We start from the raw sequence: 24326 nt of genomic DNA on the forward strand, positions 1-24326 counted from the left end.
GACAAAGAAAGGGAAGCTCTGTATTTAACACTCAGTGCCAAAGAGGCACATTCCGTCCTTGTCTCAGGTCTCCTATGAAGATTCAGATGTCCTACCTTATGATACCAGTGCAGGTATAGTTCATTTTTTTCCCAACACAACAAAAATCCAAGTACCTGAAAAAAAAAAAAAAAAAAACAAAGAAAGAGAAAAAAACCAAGATGCTACCCAAAACTGAACTCAAAATACCTTTCACAGTCTGACATTACATTCAAACTATGCTACACAAGCCCTTTACATCATCTAAGAGTTTGCCATGCTGTTCCTCTGCCTAAAAAGCTCTCCCTCCCCATGCCATGGACCCATCAAACACAGTTCACATATTATTTCCTAGCTGTAACTTTCACCAGCGAGCCAGAGAGAATTTATTATCTTCTCTGTGATTTTGTAACAATCAGTACACTGATATCCTTCCTGAGTTTCTACCAATTTTCTTTTCCGTGTGATGGAGCTTATTCCTGGTATTAGGTAGAGACACTAGTGAGAGAACAGAGGTCACGGGGCAGCCCTTCCAAGGGTAATTTAAAAGCTCAGCTCTTTTTTGGGACTTTATTGGTGGTTCAGTGGTTAAGAATCTGCCTTGTGATGCAAGGTTTTGATCTCTGGCTGGGGAACTAAGATCCCACATGCAGAGGAGCAACTTAACCCAACAACTAGAGAGTCCATACACATCAATGAAAGACCCTGAACTATGGAAACAAGACCTAAAGACAGCCAAAAAAATAAAAAGCTCTTCTTTGAGGAACCAGTGCCATTGTTACAACTGTTAACCACTGCAGTTAACACCGGTATTAGTCAATAAACCTTAATTAGGTTTGAATCTTGGAGAAGGCAATGGCAAGCCACTCCAGTACTCTTGCCTAGAAAATCCCATGGATGGAGGAGCCTGGTAGGCTGCAGTCCGTGGGGTTGCTATGGGTTGGACACGACTGAGTGACTTCACTTTCACTTTTCACTTTCATACATCGGAGAAGGAAATGGCAACCCACTCCAGTGTTCTTGCCTGGAGAATCCCAGGGACGGGGGAGCCTGGTGGGCTTCCGTCTATGGGGTCACACAGAGTCGGACATGACTGAAGTGACTTAGCAGCAGCAGCAGGTTTGAATCTAAATCTATGTAATCACCAGGTCAGTGTGAAGACACAGACTGAAAACTGGAGTCTTCAGATTCTTAGATTATTAAGGAGAGTTTGAATGTATAAGGCACTCACCTTTTTATCAAAATGATTTTATGGTATAATTTTATTTGTACTTTGGTGGTGGTTTAGTTGTTGTGCACAACTCTTGTGACCCCATGGACTGTAGCCACCAGTCTCCTCTATCCATGGGATGTTCCAAGCAAGAGTACTGAAGTGGGTTTCCATTTCCTTCTCCAGGGGATGTTTCTAACCCAGGGATCAAATTTGGGTCTACTACATTGCAGGCTGATTCTTTACTGACTGAGTCACTAGGCCATTTATTTGTACATTATCAATCCCTATAAAATATCATTAAATATTATGATAATTCTCATTTGAACCAAGAAATCAAGGCTTAGAAGAGTTATGTGACTTGGTCAAGGTTACAAAATAACTTAAAACAGAAACAGAATCTAGGTCTCCTCTGTTGTTGCCACTGTATCCAAAAACAGGTAGGGTAGAGGAGAAGCCTATTAAAAAACACATGGCTTATTGGACAGTGGAAGTCCATCTTAGTTTTATTTTGATCATATATGAGGGTAGTACAATTCGGTGGCCAGATTCTTGCCCCCAGTACATCATTCATCTGCATTTTTCTCACTAAATAGAAAAGTTTCTAACTAATTTCTGTCTACAGACACCCTTCACACAATGACTTTCAAAATGATAATCCTAATTAGAATCTGATTTACACCAAGTATCTTAGCCTACTTTTCAGGCCTTACAAAATCTATCACAAGTCTATTGTTTCAACCATATTCCCCATTTTTCTTCACTATCCCCTACATGCTAACAGTACTGATTCTTTCCTCTTATCTAGTCACAACTCCATATATCTCTGTCTTACTGACTTTGTCATGATGTTGCCATGGTCTGGACTTTCTGCAGCACTCCCATAAACACGCGCCTAAATCCAACATCCTTTCAAGATTCCACTCCTCTGCCACCTCCTCCAAGAAGTTTCAATAATTCTCTTGACTGAAAGTTACCTCTTCCTTCTCAGAATCCAGGCTGAACTTTATTTAGGCCTTCTAATGACAATTATAATGCTCTGTGTTGGTTATTTTTGTCTAGGACTTACTTCCCTACTAGATTCTTTTTTTTATTGGAGGCTAATTATTTTACAATATTATATTGGTTGGTTTTGCCATACATTGACATGAATCCGCCCTGGGTGTACATGAGTTCCCCTTCCTGAACCCCCCTCCCACCTCCCTCCTCCCCTTATCCTCCCTCTGGTTCATCCCTGCACACCAGCCCCAAGCATTCTGTAACATGCATCAACCCTGAATTGGCGATTCATTTCACATATGATAATATACATGTTTCAGTGCCATTCTTCCAAATCATCCCACCCTCACCCTCTCCCACAGAGTCCCAAAGACTGTTCTATACATCTGTGTCTCTTTTGCTGTCTTGTATACAGGGTTATCATTTGCATCTTTCTAAATTCCATATATATGCGTTAGTATACTATATTAGTGTTTTTCTTTCTGGCTTACTTCACTCTGTATAATAGGCTCTAGTTTCATCCACCTCATTAGAACTGATTCAAATGCATTCTTTTTAATGGCTGAGTACTACTACATTGTGTATATGTACCACAGCTTTCTTATCCATTTGTCTGCAGATGGACATCTAGGTTGCTTCCATGTCCTGGCTATTATAAACAGTGCTGCAATGAACACTGAAGTACATGTGTCTCTTTCAATTCTGGTTTCCTCGGTGTGATGCCCAGGAGTGCGATTGCTGGATCATATGGCAGTTCTATTTCCAGTTTTTTGAGGAATCTCCACACTGTTCTCCATAGTGGCTGTACTAGTTTGCATTCCCACCAACAGTGTAAGAGGGTTCCCTTTTCTCCACACTCTCTCCAGCATTTATTGCATGTAGACTTTTGGATAGCAGCCATTCTGACTGGTGTCAAATGGTATCTCATTGTGGTTTTGATTTGCATTTCTCTGATTATGAGGGATGTTGAGCATTTTTTCACCTCCCAGAATATTGGAAATAAAAGCAAAAATAAACAAATAGGACCTAATTAAAATCAAAAGCTTCTGCACAGCAAAGGAAACTATAAGCAAGGTGAAAAGACAGCCTTCAGAATGGGAGAAAATAATAACAAATGAAACAACTGATAAAGGATTAATCTCCAAAATATATAAGCAGCTCCTGCAGCTCAATTCCAGAAATATAAATGACCCAATCAAAAAATGGGCCAAAGAACTAAACAGACATTTCTCCAAAGAAGACATACAGATGGCTAACAAACCCTACTAGATTCTAAACTCACTGAATTAAGGACTACTGTAACTTTATTTCTCATACCTCTGTCTTTGAAGTGCCCTGAATAAAAACAGAAACTGCATGTCTTTGATCTCTGTAACCTCAGTACATATGACTCATACAATAATCAATATATTTTGCTGAAAGAAAAGTTAATGCAAATGTCAACTGATTTGGGAGTTGAGTTTTTTAGTATCAGACAAGAAATCAGTGGGGACAAGAAATTATGAAATCAGAGAAAGATATATATGTCCTATATGTAAGTGGGTACCGAAAAACTCCAGTAACCTAAATGTTAGTCTCCCATAAATGTTCGACTTCTACAGATTCCTCTACTGCTTGGCCTCAGTCTCTCATACTACATGACACTACTACGTCTGGTGTGAATTTCTCACACTACAGATACTACTATGTCAGGAAACATGCAGGGTCTCTACTGTGTAAAGATACTTGCCAAAATAAATGGACCCTGCACCTGGACTAGGGGACTAGCACTTGCACAGTATCACAGGTGTAACACACTAGATAATTTGTAAGGCTCAGAAAAACTGATTCTCAGGAGATGCGCTATGAAATGAATAGTTAAATGTGTAAAAGTACTGCCACGTGAATGTGTGAGCATCTAAATGACAATACTGCGTGAACCAGAAAATAAGCCATCAAACAGAGGAAGACAAAAAGATGTCCTGCCTCCTTTTCAAAGGGTCAAAGTAGAAAGACATACCTTCTAACAGCACAAGCCTTTCCCCCTACAATCTATCCCTCCTCCCTAATATTCAAGGGGCTGATGTAAACCCAAACTCTGGTAAGAGTGATCTGAGGGCTCCCAGCACCAATTGTGAACCATACCACAGACAAAAGCACCTCACGAGGCTACTCGAAAAGGGGGTGGGAGAAATAGGAAACATTACTCACCACCAGCATTGTTGTGTAGGCAGCCAGGATCCCAAGGACACTCAGCAAGACAAGAGACCAAAAGAACCAAATTCTTGCACCTAGGAAAACAACCCTGCAAAAATATGTTTCAATTCCTAAAATACATGAATTAGTAGCATCTGTGTCAAGGATAAGGGATAAGACTGGACTAGATGAGGTATAAGGAAACGAGTCTAAGAAGAAGAGCAATTTGGGAATAGATACCCTTTGGGGATATTTATTTGAGAAGTTTTAACTTTGTCCTATAGACAATTATGTACTTTAATGGGGTTCTGTGTCAGTTGTATGGCTTTTAAAAGCTATTTAGAATACTATTAGAACACTATTTAGAATACTCAAAAACTTTGTAGTTAGTAAAAAAAATATAGAAATTCTGGACTGTCAAAAGAGGAAAAGTCATCCATAAGTTCACTGCTTTCACATAGCTAATACTTTCCATTTAAGCATATTTTTTTATCCATATATGTTTTCTAACATAACAGCAAGCCACTATATTAATGTCTATATTCTGTGTAAGAGCTCTGGACCCTTTAAAAACATCTCTGGTCTTTTTTGTGTATAAAGTAGTTTATGAGATAAAACTGCTAATAAATTGATTTCTTAAAGATAATTGCACAAGCCTCTTAGATAGCATCACCCACAGAGGGGGCAGACAGCAGAAACAAGAAGAACTACAATTCTTCGGCCTTTGGAATGGAAATCACAATCACAAAACAACAAAAAAAAATTGAAACAGCAGAGGATTATGTCCCAGATGAAGAACAAGATAAAACTCCAGAAAAACAACTCAGTGAAGTGGAGAGAGGCAAGCTTTCAGGAAAAAAGTTAATAATACTGACAGTGAAGATGATCCAGGATTCAGAAAAAGAATGGAGGCAAGGATTGAAAAGATATAAGAACTGTTTAATAAAGACCAAGAAGAACTAAAGAACACACACACATAGATGAACAATAGCTGAAATGAAAAATACACTAGAAGGAATCAATAGCAAAATAAGTGAGGCAAAAGAATGGATAAGTGATCTGGAAGACACAGTGGTGGAAATCACTCTTGCAGAACAGAAGAAAAAAGAATGGAAAGAAATGAAGACAGTCTAAGAGACCTCTGAGACAACATTAAATGCACCAACATTCACATGATAGGGGTCCCAGAAGGAGGAGACAGAAAGGACTTGAAAAATTATTTGAGGAGATAATAGTTGAAAACTTCCCTATCATGGGAAAGGAAACAGTCACTAAAGTCCAGGAAATGCAGAAACCCAGTCAGGATAAACCGAAGGAGGAGCATGACAAGACACATAGTAATCAAATTCACAAAAATTAAAGACAAAGAAAAAATATCAAAAGCAACGAGGCAAAAGCAACCAATTACATACAAGGGAATCCCCAGAATGTTATTAGTTGATTGCTCAGCAGGTCAGAAGGGAGTGGCACAATAAATTCAAAGTGATGAAAGGGAAGAACCTACAAACAAGAATACTCTACACAGCAAGGCCCTCATTCAGAATCGATGGAGAAATCGAAAGTTTTATAGTCAAGCAAAAGCTAAGAGAATTCAGCACCACTAGACTAGCAAATGCTAATACAATTTCTCTAGGCAAGAAAAAGACCAGCAACTTAAAACAACCTTATACATATACAGACTGCTGTATCAAAACCTCATGGAAACAGCACAACCAAAAACTAAATAGATGTGTGCATGTGTACACACACACACAAAAGGAATCCAAACACAGCACTATAAACTTAGTCATCAAACCATAAGAAAATAGAACAAAAGAGGAAGGAAAGAAAAAAGACCTAGAAAAACAAATCCAAAACAATTAAGAAAATGGCAGTAGAAGCATACATATCGATAATTAACTTAAATATAAATGTATTAAATGCTCCAGTCAAAAGACATACACTAGCTGAATGGATACATAAAAGACCCATATACATGCTGTCTAAGAGAAACCCACTTCATATCTAGGAACACATTCAGACTGAAAGTGAGGGCATAGAAAAAATATTCCATGCAAATGGAAATCAAAAGAAAATTAGAGTAGCAATACTCACGTTAGACAAAATAGACTTTAACATAAAGACTATTACAATGGACAAAGAACATTACACAGTGACCAAGGGATCAATCCAAGACAAAGCTATTATAACAACTGTATTTACATATACACCTAACATAGGAACACCCCAATATATAAGGCAAATATTAATGGCCACAAATGAACAAATCGATGGGAACACGATAATTGTGGAGGATGTTAACACCCCAGTTATATTAATGGACAGATCATCCAGACAGAAGATCAGTAAGCAAACACAAGCCTTATGTAACACATTAGACCAGATACACTTAATTGATATTTATAAAGTGTGTGCTGTTGTATTCAAGTCTCTGTGAGCCCATGGACTGTAATCCGCTAGGCTCCCCTGTCCATGGGATTTTCCAGGCAAAAATACTGGAGTGAGTTGACATTTCCTACTCCAGGGAATCTTCCCACCCAGCAATTGAATCTGTGTCTCTTGCTTTGGCAGGCAGATTCTTTACCACTGTGCCACCTGAGAAGCTGATATTTATAAAGCATTCCATCCAGAAGCAGCAGAACACAAATTCTTCTCAAATACACATGGAACATTCTCCATGACTGAACACATGCTGGGCCACAAAGCAAGACTTGGTAAACTTAGGAGAACTGAAATCATATAAAGCATCCTTTCCAAGCACAACCCTATGAGATGAAAAGTAAAGTACATGAAAAAAGTATAAAAAACAAAACACTTAGAGGCTAAACAGTATACTACTAAACAACCAATGGAGCACTGAAGAAATTAAAGAAGTAATAAAAAAAAAACCTAGCAACAAATGACAATGAAAACATAATGACCCAGAACCCAAGATGCAGCAAAGGCTATTCTACCAGGAAAGTGTATATTGATACAATCTTACCTCAGGAAACAAGAAAAATCACAAATAAACAACCTAACTTTGTACAAAAAATAACTAAAGAACAAGAAAACCTGAAATTAGTAAAAGGAAAGAAATCATAAAGAACAGAATAGAAATAAATGAAATAGAAACAAAAAAATAGCAAGGATCAATGAAACTAGAAGCTGGTTCCTTGAAAAGATAAACAAAATTATAAACATTTGGCTAGACTCATCAAGAAAAATGGGAAAGGACTCAAATCATTCATTTCATTTCTTTTCATTCATTTAATTTCATTTCTTATTTTTCAAGAATGCTGAAGTCCCCTGGAGAAAGAAATTCTCCAGGGGACCTTCCCAACCCATGTCTTTTGCATCTCCTGAAATGAAATGAAAGAAATGAAAAATAAGAGGTTACAACAGACACCACAGAAATACACAGGATCATAAGAAACTACTATAAGCAACTATAAAACCCCCAAATGGACAACTTGGAAGAAATGGACAAATTCTTAGAAAGATACAACCTTCCAAGACTGAAACAGGAAGAGATAGAAAATAGGAACAGACCAGTCATACGTACTGACATGGAAAGTGTGATCAAAGGTCTTTCAAGAAAAAAAAGTCTAGGACCAAATGGCTTCACAGGCAAATTCCATCAAAGGTTTAGAGAAGAGTTAACATCTATCCTCATGAAACTATTCCAAAGAAACTGCAGAAGCAGGAATACTCCCAAGCTTAGTCTATGAGGACACCAACACCCTGGTACAAAAACCAAAGATATTACAGAAAAGAAAATTATAGGTCAGTAATTGTCCATTCTAAAGGAGATCAATCCTGGGTGTTCATTGGAAGGACTGATGCTAAAGCTGAAACTGCAATACTCTGGCCACCTCATGCGACAAGTGGACTCACTGGAAAAGACTCTGATGCTAGGAAGGGTTGGGGGCGGGAGGAGAAGGGGACGACCGAAAATGAGATGGCTGGATGGCATCACTGAGTCTGTGGACATGAGTTTGAGTGAACTCCAGGAGTTGGTGATGGACAGGAAGGCCTGGTGTGCTGTGATTCATGGGGTCGCGGAGAGTCGGACACGACTGAGCGACTGAACTGAACTGAACTGAACTGAATTGTGATGAATATAGATGCAAAAATCCTCAACAATATTCTAGCAAACTGAAACCAACAACAGATTAAAAGGATCATACATCATTATCAAGTGGCATTTATCCCAGGAATGCAAGGATTCTTCAATATATACAGATCAATCAGTGTGATACACCAAATGACAATGTTGAATGCTTATTATTTCATATTGGAGAAAGAAATGGGAAACCCACTCCAGTATCCTTGCCTGGAGAATCCCATGGACAGAGGAGCCTGGTGGGCCACAGTCCATGGTGTCGGCTAGCGTTGGACACAACTGAAGTGACTGAGCACGCAAGTGCACTACAGTACCTTCATGTCATGAAAGACTCTAAAACCATTTAAAGTGATTTTCATTGAGTTTTAATAATTTGTCAAAATGTGTATAACTATTTTAAATGGGGGAAAAAAGAAAAATTACATATATGGTACAAGCATAATAATATAAAAATAATATAGGAAAAAAGACTGAGAAGTACACCAAGTGATTGCCACTGAAGAATAAGATGATATTTTCTACTTTTCTGCATTTCTTAATGTTTAAAACAACATATTTTACTTCTATAAATGAAAAGGTAAACTGTATTACATTTTTAAAGCCTCATACCCCTTTTGCCCTCAAATACCAAGTAATGGTATAATAGATCAGTCAGGCCAGAGAAACTGGAAGAGCTAGGAATAGTTCAGAGCAGGAATCTGGCTAGAAAAGGTGATGAGATGGGACACTGTTTCTGTCTCCAGAGTCTTAGGAAGCCCAGTAAGGACAGGAGGAAGAAACAGGCTGGAGGTGAGGCAGAGACATCAGGGTTCATGGACAGAGATCATGAAGACCAACCAGTGTAGGTATCAGTAACCCAGACAGAGAAGCTGAGGAACAAGGTATCAGAGAGTCATCTGAATATAAGGACTGGGGGCACAGGAAGCACAGAAAAAGCTTCTCACTGAGCAGATCTGGTCTAAGTGTGAGAGGGACAATAGGTGGAAGGGAAGTATAGTAGCTGAGGGTGCTGAGCAACCATACCCCTCTCCAGAGTTGTGCCTCCCATCCACTAGCTGTAGAACACCCAATTTTTTCCCACTCTCCCTCTTATGTCACCAGATCTTTTCAGCCTGAAGTAGCATCCATGTGTCTATCAGACCAAAGAACCCTTACACAAATGAAAAATAAAAAAAAAGTGAAACTCACCAGTCAAAGCCATTGTATTCATTTGAAGTCTCCACCCATGTAAACAGCAAAATAATAGACAAGAAAAATGACATAATCAGCCATGGGTAAAATAATCGCTCTCTCTGGGAAGAGAAAGAAGGAAGTCTCACTTAGCTCCATTTATCCATTGTATCTCAGCAACATCTATTTATACCCCCCAGAGGTCTACATAGTTACACTGTGGCATTACACTCCCCAGGCTGGAGACAACACTATTCTTTTACCCTTATGAAATTTTGTAAAAGCCTATTTATAACATTATCCTGAACTGGAATCATTTTTGTATAGATTTGTATCTGATGTCATGTTTCTTTTCTGAGGAAAAGGAATTTCTGTTACCCTTCTATGTACTGCCAGTGTCTGTCACAGGGTCTCAACAACCATCTGTTGAATTTATCCACCTCTTCAAGTATCAAATGTTTGTTCATTAGTTGAGTAACATGTTCATTCACAAATTCACTTAGTCATTTATCTACCCACATTTTTGGGAAAGGAGGAATTTACGGAATAAACAACCTCCTTTTTTTATTTTTTGAGTAGCCATTTTATATGACTACAACGCTAGGAACTTCACAAATGATTTTCATTTGTTTTATTACTCAATATAGTCGTATAAGTTAGGTATTGTTAATCTCATTTTGCAGAAGAGAGAACTAAAACTCAGAGAGGTAAGGTAATTGACTCAAGGTCACATAGCTAAGCGGTGGCAGGGGCACTATCCAGATATGTGAACCCAAAGCCAAGATGGAGAGTATTTTTATGGAGAAGGTGAACAAACTGATTCTTGAAGACAACCCCATGAACTGAAACCGTATCAAAATCAGCCAAGCCAGAGCTGTCAAACCCTGGGAATATTACTGTACCACATGAATGAGAAATTTTGCCTTCTTGGGATACTGCATCCAAACTATTAAAGATGTACAGAATCTCTGCCTTATATAAATTATGTGGCTATTGGGAAGACTAAGAAGTAAAATGGGAAATATAGAAAGAATACCCCAAAAAGGTGAGAGACACGACAGGCATTAAGGCACTTAACCACTGCTTCCAGAGTGTAGGAAGATGAAGAGAGCAGGTTTTGACTCAGGTTTATACAAACTCTTTACATAAAACATGTGTGACCTCTTAAAAACATGTATCAGATAAAGTCACTCCCCTGCTTACAACTCTCCCAGAACTTCCTACTGTATGAGAATAATCATCCAAACTGCCTGCTGTGGCCCAAAGGTCCTACATGATTAAGCCTTGCTCACTCCTGACCTCATCCCACTCTACAAACTAATGCCATTTCTGAACTCCAGTCACGCTGTTTTTTTTTTTTGTTGTTGTTGTTGTTTGTTTCTAAAACATGACCAAATCTATTCCCAGTTCAAGTGCTTTGCATTTCCTGGTTCCTCTGCCTGAAATATTTTTGCCCCCAGACATGTACACGGGTAGTCCCACGTCTTCACTTAAGAGACTGCTCATGTGACATTGTTTCAAAGTAGTCTTCTCTAACCATGTTTCCATCTACCTATGGGGTCGCAAAGAGTTGGACACGACTGAGCAACTGAACTGAACACATTTTCCTATGCATTGTCTTCAAAGCTCTTATCTCTAGCTGAAACCACCTTTCTTCATTACTGTTTATTACTTGACTCATCCCACTAGACTGTGACACGCAGGAGGGCCAGAGGCCTTAGTGGTCTTATTCACTATGGCACACATTCAATAAAGGATGAATAAATCCATTTCCTTATTTTGATTTTTACTTTTGCCACTCATTTTAAAGCCTCCACACTGTTTCCAGGATAAAGTTCAAACATGTTAGTTTGACATAAAGTTACTACATAATCTGGTTAAAACATTCTCCAACCCAATCTTACCATTTATCACCTTATATGTGTAAATTCAACAATGGAAGTTCACTTTCACTGAAAACACCACTGTTCTCCTTGGTATCTTAAAATCTTTAGGTACTCTTAACTCCCTACATGGCAGAAATAAAATTCTTAAAACCACACAACATCTGTCCTGCCTCTGTCACTAGCTTCATTTCCCATCACTTCACCATCCATATCCTCTGCTCTACCTAAAATACACTTTGTACTAAGCGCTTTGACTCCCCCTCTGATTCCACTTCTTTTGCCATCTTCTTTTCTTTAGCTAGCCAATTCTGATCACCTTTCACCTTATAAATAGTTATTTTTGACCCATTACACATGATGCATGACTGTCTGCATAGGCATACACACACACAGACACACACATAATTATAGTACTTTTTTCAAGGCCCATGTTCCCCATATCTAAGAAAATATGGCCCATCTCCTTCCCATCGCTCTGTACCAAAGAACAGCAGCAGAGTGGACGTCTGGGTTTTTTCTTCTGTTGGGCTTCCCACTTGCAGCTGTAGCAGCCGTTAAGGAATGTCATATAGCATTCATAGTTGAAGTTGCGTTTAATCCATGAATTTTCTTCCCTTCTTCCTGTCTCCTCATTCCCAGCCTCAATCCTGTTAATGTCATCCATGGTTCGCCCTTTTGCTGGATGGTAAATAAAGTAGTCAGGATCCAGAAGCTCCCTCAAATGTCTCCTACCCCACAATTCTACAGAAAAGTCTCCCACATTGCAGGTGGATTCTTTACCAGCTGAGCCACAAGGGAAGCCCAAGAATACTGGAGTGGGTAGCCTATCTCTTCTACAGGGGATCTTCCCGACCCAGGAGTAGAACCAGGATCTCCTGCATTTCAGGTGGATTCTTTACCAACTGAGCTATCAGGGAAGCCCCAACAATGGATAGATCTTTCAAAAGTTTATAATCTAGGTAGATGCACTGGATTTGGTGTAGAAGAGTAGAGCTTCACCCTCTCCCATGAATTAGCTTAGCATTTATTGCAAATGTTACACTATTCACTGTTTAATTTTCTTACCTGTAAAATGGTACCATATTCTCTGCCCTAGCCAACTAATAGATGCTGAAAATATCAAATTAGATAATAGATATGAATGTGTTTTAAGACTGTGGTATGCTCGCAAAATGCTTGAGAATTTAGAGGCATGGGTTATGTATATGAAAAAATACAATCCTTGACTAATGAGTTAGACATACAAATGCCTTCTCCTTGCCATTCTTGCCTTACATATGGCATTTTAAAGAGTTAGCCTTAATCAAAAATGATGGAATATTCAGAACAGCAGTTGCTGAAATTAGACAAGTTTATTTTTGCTTTGCCAACAAAAATTTGCCCAAAAAAGTTATAAACAAATTATGTGGCATGCTACTTCCCAATGTCATTAGAACCCAGACATCTTCCAGTTTGTTTTTCCATTACAACACATGGCTCCTTCTCAGGGTACAAAATGGATGTTCAAGCTATATCAATCATTCCAAATTCCAATTATCAGGAAGGAAGAAGGAACAAAGAAGGGTGCTCCCCCTTATTTTAAGGACATTTAAAGAAATTGTATGAGACATTTCACTAACAGGGGTTTTCTTACTAGTAAAAAAGGAAAAATAGATATTGAAAGACATCTAGCTGTCACTCCTGCATTTCCTCATACCTCTGTGATAGAATGAAGTTCTCAGACAAAGGAACTTCTAGAGAATGTGTGGAATTAGGGGAGTGAAAGAAAAAATTAAATCAAACAACAAAAATTCTTAAAGACTTGATCCAAGACAATATGTTTGCCCCTGGAAATTTTCTGTTGTGCCTTTTTTGTGTGTGTGTAAAAGACAATCTAATGTTGTAGTAAAGAACACAAAGTCTGGACTTCCAATTCAAGATGGCTGAGTAGAAAGATGTGCAATCATCTCTTGTGAGAGCTCCAAAATTGCAACTAGCTATTGAACAACCATAGACAGGAGGATGCTGGAACCCATCAAAAAAAAATATACCTCATGTCCAAAGACAAAGAAGAAGCTGCAGTGAGGTGGCAGGAGGGGCGCAATCATGATAAAATAAAATCCTATACCCGCCAGGTGGGTGACCCATAAACTGGAGAACAATACCAAAAAGCTATCCCACTGTTGTGAAGGTTCCAAACCCCATGTCAGGCTTCCTAGCCTGGGGATCCAACAAAGGGACTGGGAATACCTAGGGAATCTGGCCTTGAAGTCAGTGGGATTTAATTATATGACTACCACAGGATTGTGGGAAACAGAGACTCCAATCATGGATTGCACAACAAAATCTTCCACAGGAGACTGAACCAAAACTACCTAATAGTGTTGGAGATCCTCCTGTGGGGGAGTGGATTGGCAAGAGCTCACCAGAGGGATGGGGGCACTAGTAGCAGCAGGATGGGAAGATTCCCCTCAGTGTAAACCCTCTTGGAGTTCACTACTAACCCTACCTTAGACCCATGGAGAAGGTGATGGCACCCCACTCCAGTACTCTTGCCTGGAAAATCCCATGGGTGGAGGAGCCTGGTAGGCTGCAGTCCATGGGGTCGCAAAGAGTCGGACATGACTGAGTGACTTTTCACTTTCATGCACTGGAGAAGGAAATGGCAACCCACTCCAGTGTTCTTGCCTGGAGAATCCCAGGGACAGGGGAGCCTGGTGGGCTGCCGTCTATGGGGTCGCTCAGAGTCATACATGACTGAAGCGACTTAGCAGCAGCAATAGTAGCATAGAGCCCATAGACCCTACGGCTGGGTCACCTCAGGACAAACAACTGCCAGGGAGGGAGTATAACCCAGCCATCAGTAGATAATTGGATTAAGGCTTTTCTGAGCAAGGCCCTGCCCACCAGAGCAAGACCCAGCTTTTCCCATTGCCAGTCCCTCCCATCAGTCTTACACAAGTGACTTAGTCTCATCCATCCGAGAGTAGATAGAAGAAACAAGAAGGACAGTCCTGTAGCAGCTAAAACAAAAACCATATTACAGAAAGTTAATCATGATGAAAAAGCAGAAAGTTATGTCCCAGATGAAGGGGCAAGATAAAACCCATAAGTTAAGTGGAAACAGGCAAGCTTCCAGAAAAAGAATCCAGAATTATAATAGTGAAGATAATCCAGGATCTTGGAAAAACAATGGAGAAGATACAAGAAATGTGTTTATCAAAGACCTACAAGAACTAAAGAACAAACAAACAGAGATGAATAATACACTAGAATAGGAATCAATAGTAGAATAACTGAGGCAGAAAAATGGATAAATGACCTGGATGACAGAATGGTGGAAATCATTGCCACAAAGCAGAATATAGAAAAAACAATGAAAAGAAATGAATACAGCCTTTGACCTCTGGGATAACATTAAACGCACAGACATTCATATTATAGGGGTCCCAGTAGGAGTAGAGAGAGAGAGAGAGAGAAATGACCTGAAAAAAATTAAAGACAGAGATAAAATATTAAAAGAACAAGGGAAAAATAACAAGTAACATACAAGGGAACTCCCATCAGACTATCAGCTGATTTCTCAACAGAAACTCTACAAGCCAGAAAGGAATAATATGATATATTTAAAGTGATGAAAGGGAAGAACTTATAACCAAGAATATTCTACCCAGCAAGACTCTCATTCAGATTTGATGGAGAAATCAAAAGCTTTCCAGACAAGCAAAAGCTAAGAGAATTCAGCACCACCAAACTAGCTTTACAACAAATGCTAAAGGAACTTATCTAGGCAGGAAACACAAGAGAAAGAAAAGACCTACAGAAAACAAACCCAAAACAATTAATAAAATGGTAGCAGGATCATGAAAGTGAAAGTGAAGTTGCTCAGTCGTGTCCAACTCTTTGTGACCCCATGGACTGTAGCCCTCCAGTCTCCTCTGTCTATGGGATTTTCCAGGCAAGAATACTGGAGTGGGTTGCCACTTATCAATAATTACCTTAAGCGTAAATGGATTAAAGGCACCAACCAAAAGATATAGACTAGCTGGACGGATAAAAACAACTGCATGTATGCACTTCCACTTACCACATCACTTTGCTTTACCCCCTAAATTGTATGTAATTATTTTATACTGTTAAGTTAATCATGCTCCCATTATGGATTGCAATTGTAATTACCTTTTATTTTTCATCTGGCTATTGATTGTGGAAAATGATAAACATCTTTTACAATTGTGATTATGTAACTTTTAGTAACTTGATACCACTGTATCATGATTGGTCAACAGAAAAATAATAGAACTCTATATCTCTAAAACTAGCATTTAATAGAAAAAACTGCAATCACTTTTTAAAATCCAGATGCATATCAAAATTATCTTAATTTTTGAAAAACAAAAATGCCCATGACTGCTTTTTTTTTTCCCTTCAGAGCTCCAGATATGTTTCTAATGAGCAGTCATGTTTAAAAACAACTGGATTACATGATGACCTTTTACTTTTATCTAGTTTATTTCACTTTTTTCTATCTCATATCCAGTGCTCCCATTTCATTTAGTTTATGTTTTACAATTTCTCCACCTCATCTTTTTTTATGTTCTTTCTCAAGCCTTTATCAAGCATAGGGGAAAAGCTTTTGTATACATACATATAAATATGTCTTATGTATTTTAGAAAATCTATGGATTTTTGTCTAGCTAAAGTCTTCATTCCAATCCCAAAGAAAGGCAAAGCCAAAGAATGCTCAAACTACCATACAATTGCACTCGTCTCACACGCTAGTAAAGTCATGCTCAAAATTCTCCAAGCCAGGCTTCAGCAATACATGAACCGTGAACTTCCAGATGTTCAAACTGGTTTTAGAAAAGGCAGAGGAACCAGAGATCAAATTGCCAACATCTGCTGGATCATCGAAAAAGCAAGAGAGTTCCAGAAAAATATCTATTTCTGCTTTATTGACTATGCCAAAGTCTTTGACTGTGTGGATCACAGTAAACTGTGGAAAATTCTGAAAGAGATGGGAATCCCAGACCACCTGACCTGCCTCTTGAGAAACCTGTATGCAGGTCAGGAAGCAACAGTTAGAACCGGACATGGAACAGACTGGTTCCAAATAGGAAGAGGAGTATGTCAAGGTTGTATATTGTCACCCTGCTTATTTAACTTCTATGCAGAGTACATCATGAGGAACCCTGGGCTGGAAGAAGCACAAGCTCGAATCAAGATTGCCGGGAGAAATATCAATAACCTCAGATATGCAGATGACACCACCCTTATGGCAGAAAGTGAAGAGGAACTAAAAAGCCTCTTGACGAAAGTGAAAGAGGAGAGTGAAAAAGTTGGCTTGAAGTTCAACATTCAGAAAACAAAGATCATGGCATCTGGTCCCATCACTTCATGGGAAATAGATGAAAAAACAGTGGAAACAGTGTCAGACTTTATGTTTTGGGGCTCCAAAATCAATGCAGATGCTGATTGCAGCCACGAAATTAAAAGACGTTTACTCCTTGGAAGGAAAGTTATGAGCAACCTAGATAACATATTAAAAAGCAGAGACATTACTTGCCAACCAAGGTCCGTCTAGTCAAGGCTTTGGTTTTTCCTATGGTCATGTATGGATGTGAGAGTTGGACTGTGAAGAAAACTGATCACCGAAGAATTGATGCTTTTGAACTGTGGTGTTGGAGAAGACTCTCGAGAGTCCCTTGGACTGCAAGGAGATCCAACCAGTCCATTCTAAAGGAGATCAATACTGGGTGTTCATTGGAAGGATTGATGCTAAAGTTGAAACTCCAATACTTTGGCCATCTCATGCGACGAGGTGACTCACTGGAAAAGACCCTGATGTTGGGAGGGATTGGGGGGCAGGAGGAGAAGGGGACGACAAAGAATGAGATGGCTAGATGGCATCACCGACTCTATGGACATGAGTTTGAGTGAACTCTGGGAGTTGATGATGGACAGGGAGGCCTGGTGTGCTGTGATTCATGGGGTTGCAAAGAGTCAGACACGACTGAGCGACTGAACTGAACTGAAATGATCTAATTAGGGACTTTGTTATTAAAAGTAAGCTGATGAAAGACTGAAGTTTTGGTGCTCTCTGTTAAGAGAAAGAAGTTTTCTTGGAATACTGAGCTATGGTTGATTACAGATTTTACATTCCTCACCTCCTTTAAGTGATCTGTCATAACTTTATTTGTCTTTGAAATCTTTTAATGGCACTTTGGTTAAGTGAATAAGTGGTGCTTTACAGTCACCTTATATCCTATTTGATCAGGTATTTTTAAACTTTTTGATATTTCCGACAAAATTCCAAGGATCAAATTCTAATTGAAATTTTTTGGATCTCGAGCTAACTTTGGGATGCTTCAGAGGGCCGCTGAAGCATTGCAGAGAGAAATATTAAACTAGTTAGGATTATTTGATATTTCAGACTACATGGGAAGCATTATAAAATGAGTGGTGATAAATCTTAAGTTGTACAGTATGGATAAATGTCATTAATATAAATTTCCTAGAAATCATGTGAAATTTCTAAAACTTGGATATGTCCTAGTATAGTATTATCAGTCATAATTCTAGCTATTATCTTTAATCACTGTATGTCACATTGTATGTCAAGTTTGTCAAATGCATTGTTATCAGATCTTTAACCAAGCCTTTTAAGTTTTTCTTGTTATTCAAAGAGAGTTATTGTTTCATTCTAATGCATAAGCAAAAAGAGTTTCATTTTAAGATTCATAGAAAGGACTTTTGACTAGTACAGGTTTCTGTAAACATTCAGATCACACTGCTCAACTGAATAACTACAGAAATCTAATGGAAACACTGATGTAACCCTGATGGTTCCTTCAAACTGTTAACAAAATATAAGATCAAAGATTAGATACATTGGACAGAATGAACTGATGAATATAGTCATAAGTTTTATAGTTTTTATCTGAAATATTACTGGCTTTTAATCTGTGTTTTCCATATATGGGAAAGCTTTCCCCTTAAGCTAATTATAATATACAGTAACCTGGTAAGTTATAACTTTGTAAGTAAAATTGAGACATTTATGTCTTCTCTACCCAAACCCTTCACAATTTGGAAACTCAATATTTTTATTTTCATGGAAATATAGCTCCTTGCATGAGTTCACTAAGAATCAGTTTTCCTTAAAATGGGACACAGTAATAATGACTATATTACCATGGCTTTAAGTGGAATGTCTTATTTGGAAAATACATAAACTCAAATATGACTGCTGCTGCTGCTGCTGCTGCCAAGTCACTTCAGTCGTGTCCGACTCTGTGTGACCCCACAGACGGCAGCCCATCAGGCTGCCCCGTCCCTGGGATTCTCCAGGCAAGAACACCGGAGTGGGTTGCCATTTCCTTCTCCACAAATATGACTAGACAGCGTTAAAGAACTAAAGTGGACTTTATGGAACCATAAAGCCCCTTACAAAAACAATTGTGGTTCAGTAACAAAATCTTAAGGGTATATTCTCTGGCTACAGTACGATCAAGCCAGAAATCAATCATAAAAAGATAACTAGAAAATCTGACATTTGAATTATGCACTATACTCATAAAAAAAACCATGGGTCAAAGGAAAACTACAATTATATGAGAAAAAGTTTTAATTCGTTGATATTGAAACTGCAATATGAATTGCAATATGAATATTTCAAATATTGGCCAAAGAAAGACGTTCTGAACAAAAGTTCTGTGACTAAGAGGAAGGTAAACTGCTTGAATAGTGATGAAAGGAAACATTCTAACCAGAATCATTACCAGCATATTTTTCCACATATCCTCCAATTCTTTACCTTGCATCTATCAGTCAGGGTGAGGAAATTCACATGAAAATTCAGTACTATTTAGAGAAACACTAATAAATATGATTTCTCTTCCAGACCTCTCCTCTTGTTTCCAAACCCATACATCCAAAACTCTACTGCAAACTCAACCTGGATTTTTCACAGGCATCTCAAAATTTAATATGTCCAAAGGTGATCCCTTGACTTTCCCTTCAAAATCTATTTCTCTTGAGGTCAGTTCCATGTTAGTAAAGGTCACCCCCATTCACCCAGTTGTCCGAGCCAAATGCAGGCTGTGTCCATTGATTGAGAAAGTAAAACAAGATTTACTCTACAGACATAAAAAAACAAGAAAACTGGACAAAATGCATGAAACAACTTTCAGATATCTGACAAGGCAAAGATGAGCAGTGACTCTTGAGAAGAGAAACAAATAAAAACGCCATTCACACCTGCAAGACTTCCAGATATGCTGAACCACAGGGCCTGCCCAGGGGCTGCGAGGCTTGGTGCCCCCCATCCCCCGCGCCCCCGGCCCTCCCCGCCCCACCTGGGGACCGGCTTAAGTGGAAGCCCTCTGTTCTTAGCGCCGTCCCTTGAGCAAGGAAGGATGAGGGCAGCGCCAGTTTCACTAGACATAGTGAGCTGACAGGGTAGAATGCCTAAGGTGTGCCTACCAAACTGAGAGTATTAATGTAGCTTCATCTTTCTAGAGATGCCTAAGGGGTAAGCACAGAGTTGTACTTACGGTGACTGCAATTCTTAACCTAAATCAGGAATACAGGCCGGAGAAGGCCAACGGCTCTCAAGATGGCTGCCAGGCAGAATGAAGCGCCCAAGAAAGCAGGTATGCGTGGGCGTGGCCAGGGGCGTGGCCTCGGATACCCAGTCAGGGACTGAGACGAAATACAAGGCTAATGCCTGGCCTTAGCTCAGAGCTGCTGTTGCTGCTGCTGCTAAGTCACTTCAGTCGTGTCCAACTCTGTGTGACCCCATAGACGGCAGCCAACCAGGCTCCCCCGTCCCTGGGATTCTCCAGGCAAGAACACTGGAGCGGGTTGCCATTTCCTTCTCCAATGTGTGAAAGTGAAAAATGAAAGTGAAGTCGTTCAGTCGTGTCCGACTCTTCGAGACCGCATGGACTGCAGCCTGCTAGGCTCCTCCTTCCATGGGATTTTCCAGGCAAGAGTACTGCACCACACTTTAAATGTCTTTTAAGGTATGGACTGTTTTGTCTTGCCCTTCCTAAAAATAACTTACACATAAACTCAGTTCTTGTCAGTCATTTCAGTTCAGTTCAGTTCAGTTGCTCAGTCGTGTCCGACTCTCTGCGACCCCATGAATCACAGCACGCCAGGCCTCCCTGTCCATCATCAACTCCCGGAGTTCACTCAAACTCATGTCCATCGAGTCAGTGATGCCATCCAGCCATCTCATTCTCTGTCGTCCCCTTCTCCCCCCACCCCCAATCCCTCCCAGCATCAGAGTCTTTTCCAGTGAGTCAACTCGTCTCATGAGGTGGCCAAAGTATTGGAGTTTCTGCTTTTACATCAGTCCTTCCAATGAACACCCAGGATTGATCTCCTTTAGAATGGACTGGTTGGATCTCCTTGCAGTCCAAGGGACTCTCGAGAGTCTTCTCCAACACCACAGTTCAAAAGCATCAATTCTTCGGCGATCAGCTTTCTTCACAGTCCAACTCTCACATCCACACATGACCATTGGAAAAACCATAGCCTTGACTAGATGGACCTTTGTTGGCAAAGTAATGTCTCTGCTTTTTAATATGCTATCTAGGTTGGTCATAACTTTCCTTCCAAGGAGTAAGTGTCTTTTAATTTCACGGCTGCAATCAGCATCTGCAGTGATTTTGGAGCCCAAAAAACTGAAGTCTGACACTGTTTCCACTGTTTCCCCATCTATTTCCCTCAGAGTCTTAGAGTTAGATATTATCATTGTATTTATGTCACAGGTCTAGAAATTGAGACTCTGAAAGGTTAAGTAGCTTCTCCACAGTCACCTATACCTCTGACTCATAAATTGTAGCTTCCCAGGTGGCATTAGTGGTAAAGAACCTGCCTGCCAGTGCAGGAGACATAAGAGACATGGGTTCAATCCCTGGGTCAGGAAGATCTCCTGGAGGAGGGCATAGCAACCCTCTCTAGTATTCTTGCCTAGAGAATCCCATAGACAGTGGAGCCTGGCAGGATATAGTCCATGGGTCACAAAGAGTTGGATACCACTGAAGTGACTCATAAATTAACCCAGTCCATTTGACTTCAGTTACATTATGCAACTTTTTTCCCCTAGACCTGGATTCTTCAGTTAAGTAGCTGTGAGCCACCCATGGTTAACTAAAATTTAATTAATAAAATTTTAACAAAAAGAAAAGTCAAGTTTCTCTGCTACTAATCACATTTGAAGTACTTAATAGCCATATGTCTCTAGCAGTTATTGTACTCGACAATGAAGTCAGAGAAAGTTAGTATTGAAAGTTTATTGGACAGTGCTGGTCTAGAATGACTGGTAACTGAAAAGGCCTCTCTCTTTTCTGACAATGAGAAATACATGAAAACTTTGTTACTTTGACTTCCAGGAAGTTCAGTTCCAAAATTTAAGCTCAATTATAGCAATATTGACTCCCAGGAAGTTCAGTTCCAAAGTTTAAAAGCTAAAGCATAACAATATTCTAACTCTTGTGATCAACATATCTGTGTCATCTTTTTCTTGGGTCTAATTTTCTGTTATTTATTACTATTTCATTGAAAAAGTTCTTGTTGGAGGTTATCTTAAATCATTTGTGAAAAAGACCAATAGAGAAATATAAATAAAAATCAGGACACCTCATCTGATTTTGTATGACCTCCCTGGTATAAAGTGTGGAATAGCCAACTATATGCTGTCTAAAAGAAACACACTTCAAAAATAACAATATAGTCAGGATGAAAGTAAGTGGATGGAAAGGTTATATCACATAAACATGAATCAAAGGAATGCAGAAGAGGCTATATTCATGCCAGATAAATTATATTTCAGACCAGATAATTACTAGAAACACAGAAGGACATTATATAATGATAAAGGGCCAGTTCACAAAGTAGACATAACTATTCTAAATTTGTGTGCAAAAGACAACAGAATTGCAAAATATGTGAATGAAAACTTGATAGAACTAAAAGGTGAAATAGGTGGATCCACAATAGTTTAAGTCTTCAACACTAAACTCTCAATCATTGATAGGACAATTAGATTGAAAATCAGCAAATATTTATAGGAATTCAACAACAGCAACGAATAGGTCTAATTGATATTTATAGAACATTCCAGCCAACAACATCAGTATATGCATTCATTTCAAATCCTTACAGAACATAAGCAAGTATGACCATATTCTGAGTCTTAAAACAGACCTTGAAAATTTAAAAGGAGTTAAATCACACACAATGTGTTCTATGATACACTGGAATCAAAATAGTAATTGTAACAGAAAGATAACATGAAAATCTTCAAATATTTGGAAACTAAACCACACTTCGAAATAATCTATGGGTCAAAGAGCAAGTCTCAAGAAAAATCATAAAGATACACTGAACTCAATGAAAGTGAAAATACAACACATACAATTTATGGGACATACTTAAGACTGTGATCAGAGGGAAATTTATGGCACTAAATATATAAATTAGTAAAGAGGAAGTCTCAAAACAATAACATAGCTCCCAAGAATCTAGAAAAAGAAGAGCAAAATAGACCCAAGAGCAGCAGGCAGAAGGAAAGTAAAATAAAGAGGGATGAGACACGAAAGAAGTGGTTATAACTATCAAAGGGCAACATGAGAAATCCTTGTAGTTATGGAATTGTTCTGCATCTTCACTATATCAATGTCAATGTTCTGGCTACGATATTGTTACTCTAGTTTTGTAAGTTGTTACCTCTAGAGGAAACTATGTAAAAAGTATGTGGTGTATCCCTTTGTATTCTTAAATATCTCTTAGTAAGTGAAGTTGTTCAGTCGTGTCCGACTCTTTGCGAACCCGTGGACTGTAGCCTACCAGGCTCCTCCGTCCGTGGGATTCTCCAGGCAAGAGTACTGGATTGGGTTGCCATTTCCTTCTCCAGGGATCTTCCCAACCCAGGGATCGAACCTGGGTCTCCCGCATTGGAGGTAGACGCTTTAACCTTTGAGCCACATGATATAAAAAGCTACAATTATCTCAAAACACTTAAAAGAGAGAAGCCACAAAAGAGATTTTATAGGACAAAATAAGAAAAAAACCATCTAGAATACAACGAATTCCAACAAAAATAGTCAATAGATAAAATGAAGAAAAGATTGAAAACTCACTTCACAAAAGAGAAAAAGCATAATACAATATAATACACACACCAGATCGGTTATGGTGAAATAGTCTGACAGTACTGAATGTTAGCAAGGGCCGAGTAATTTGAGAAAGGTTGAGCAATGGATATGAACTTCCAGACTGGTGGCAGATTAAATTTGTATAACTTCTTTGGAAAACTCTTAGGAATTATTTTAGAAATCTGAATATATATTTGCCCTACTATCCAATAATTCACAACTAAAATGTCTCCTAGGTAAACATGTGCTTTTGGGCACTAAATACACAACACTGTTCTTAGCAGCATTCCTTGTCATAGCCTCAAACAGCAAAAAAACCCCCAAATGCTCATTGAGAATAATTAATAAATAATGTCAGCACATTCAGAAAACTGAATAACATGGAGCAAACAAAGCCAGATGACCAGACTTTTAGCATAGGATTTATTGGAAGACATCAATAGCAGGTTTGGAAGTCCCCTGTTGCTTATTCCATTTGTAGTCAACGTACAGGAATGAGAGGGGCCCTGATTCTTGTATGAATATGACTGCCAACAAGGGAGGATATTGCTTTACAAAGGAAGAGGTTGGAAAACCACAGAATGGCTAGCTTGACAAGGGTTGTGATCCAAAGGCTC

The 24326-nt window shown here is 39.0% G+C and overlaps 1 protein-coding gene across 1 annotated transcript in view; it reads right to left on the minus strand.

Moving 5' to 3' along the window:
* The window catches only part of GDPD4 (glycerophosphodiester phosphodiesterase domain containing 4), a 100111-nt gene extending 87884 nt beyond the window's left edge, over positions 1 to 12227 (minus strand). Inside the window, exons 1-4 of the mRNA XM_055422433.2 lie at positions 12045 to 12227; positions 9696 to 9799; positions 4418 to 4511; positions 96 to 155 (exon numbers count right to left, since the gene is read on the minus strand). Coding sequence (XP_055278408.2) covers positions 96 to 155; positions 4418 to 4511; positions 9696 to 9799; positions 12045 to 12227 — 441 coding nt within the window. The remainder of the gene's footprint in view (positions 1 to 95; positions 156 to 4417; positions 4512 to 9695; positions 9800 to 12044) is intronic.
* Positions 12228 to 24326: the final 12099 nt, after the last annotated feature.

Source organism: Moschus berezovskii, chromosome 14, assembly GCF_049115385.1.
Source record: "Moschus berezovskii isolate FMDL1 chromosome 14, NW_MosBer_1.0, whole genome shotgun sequence".
Classification (NCBI taxonomy): Eukaryota; Metazoa; Chordata; class Mammalia; order Artiodactyla; family Moschidae; genus Moschus; species Moschus berezovskii.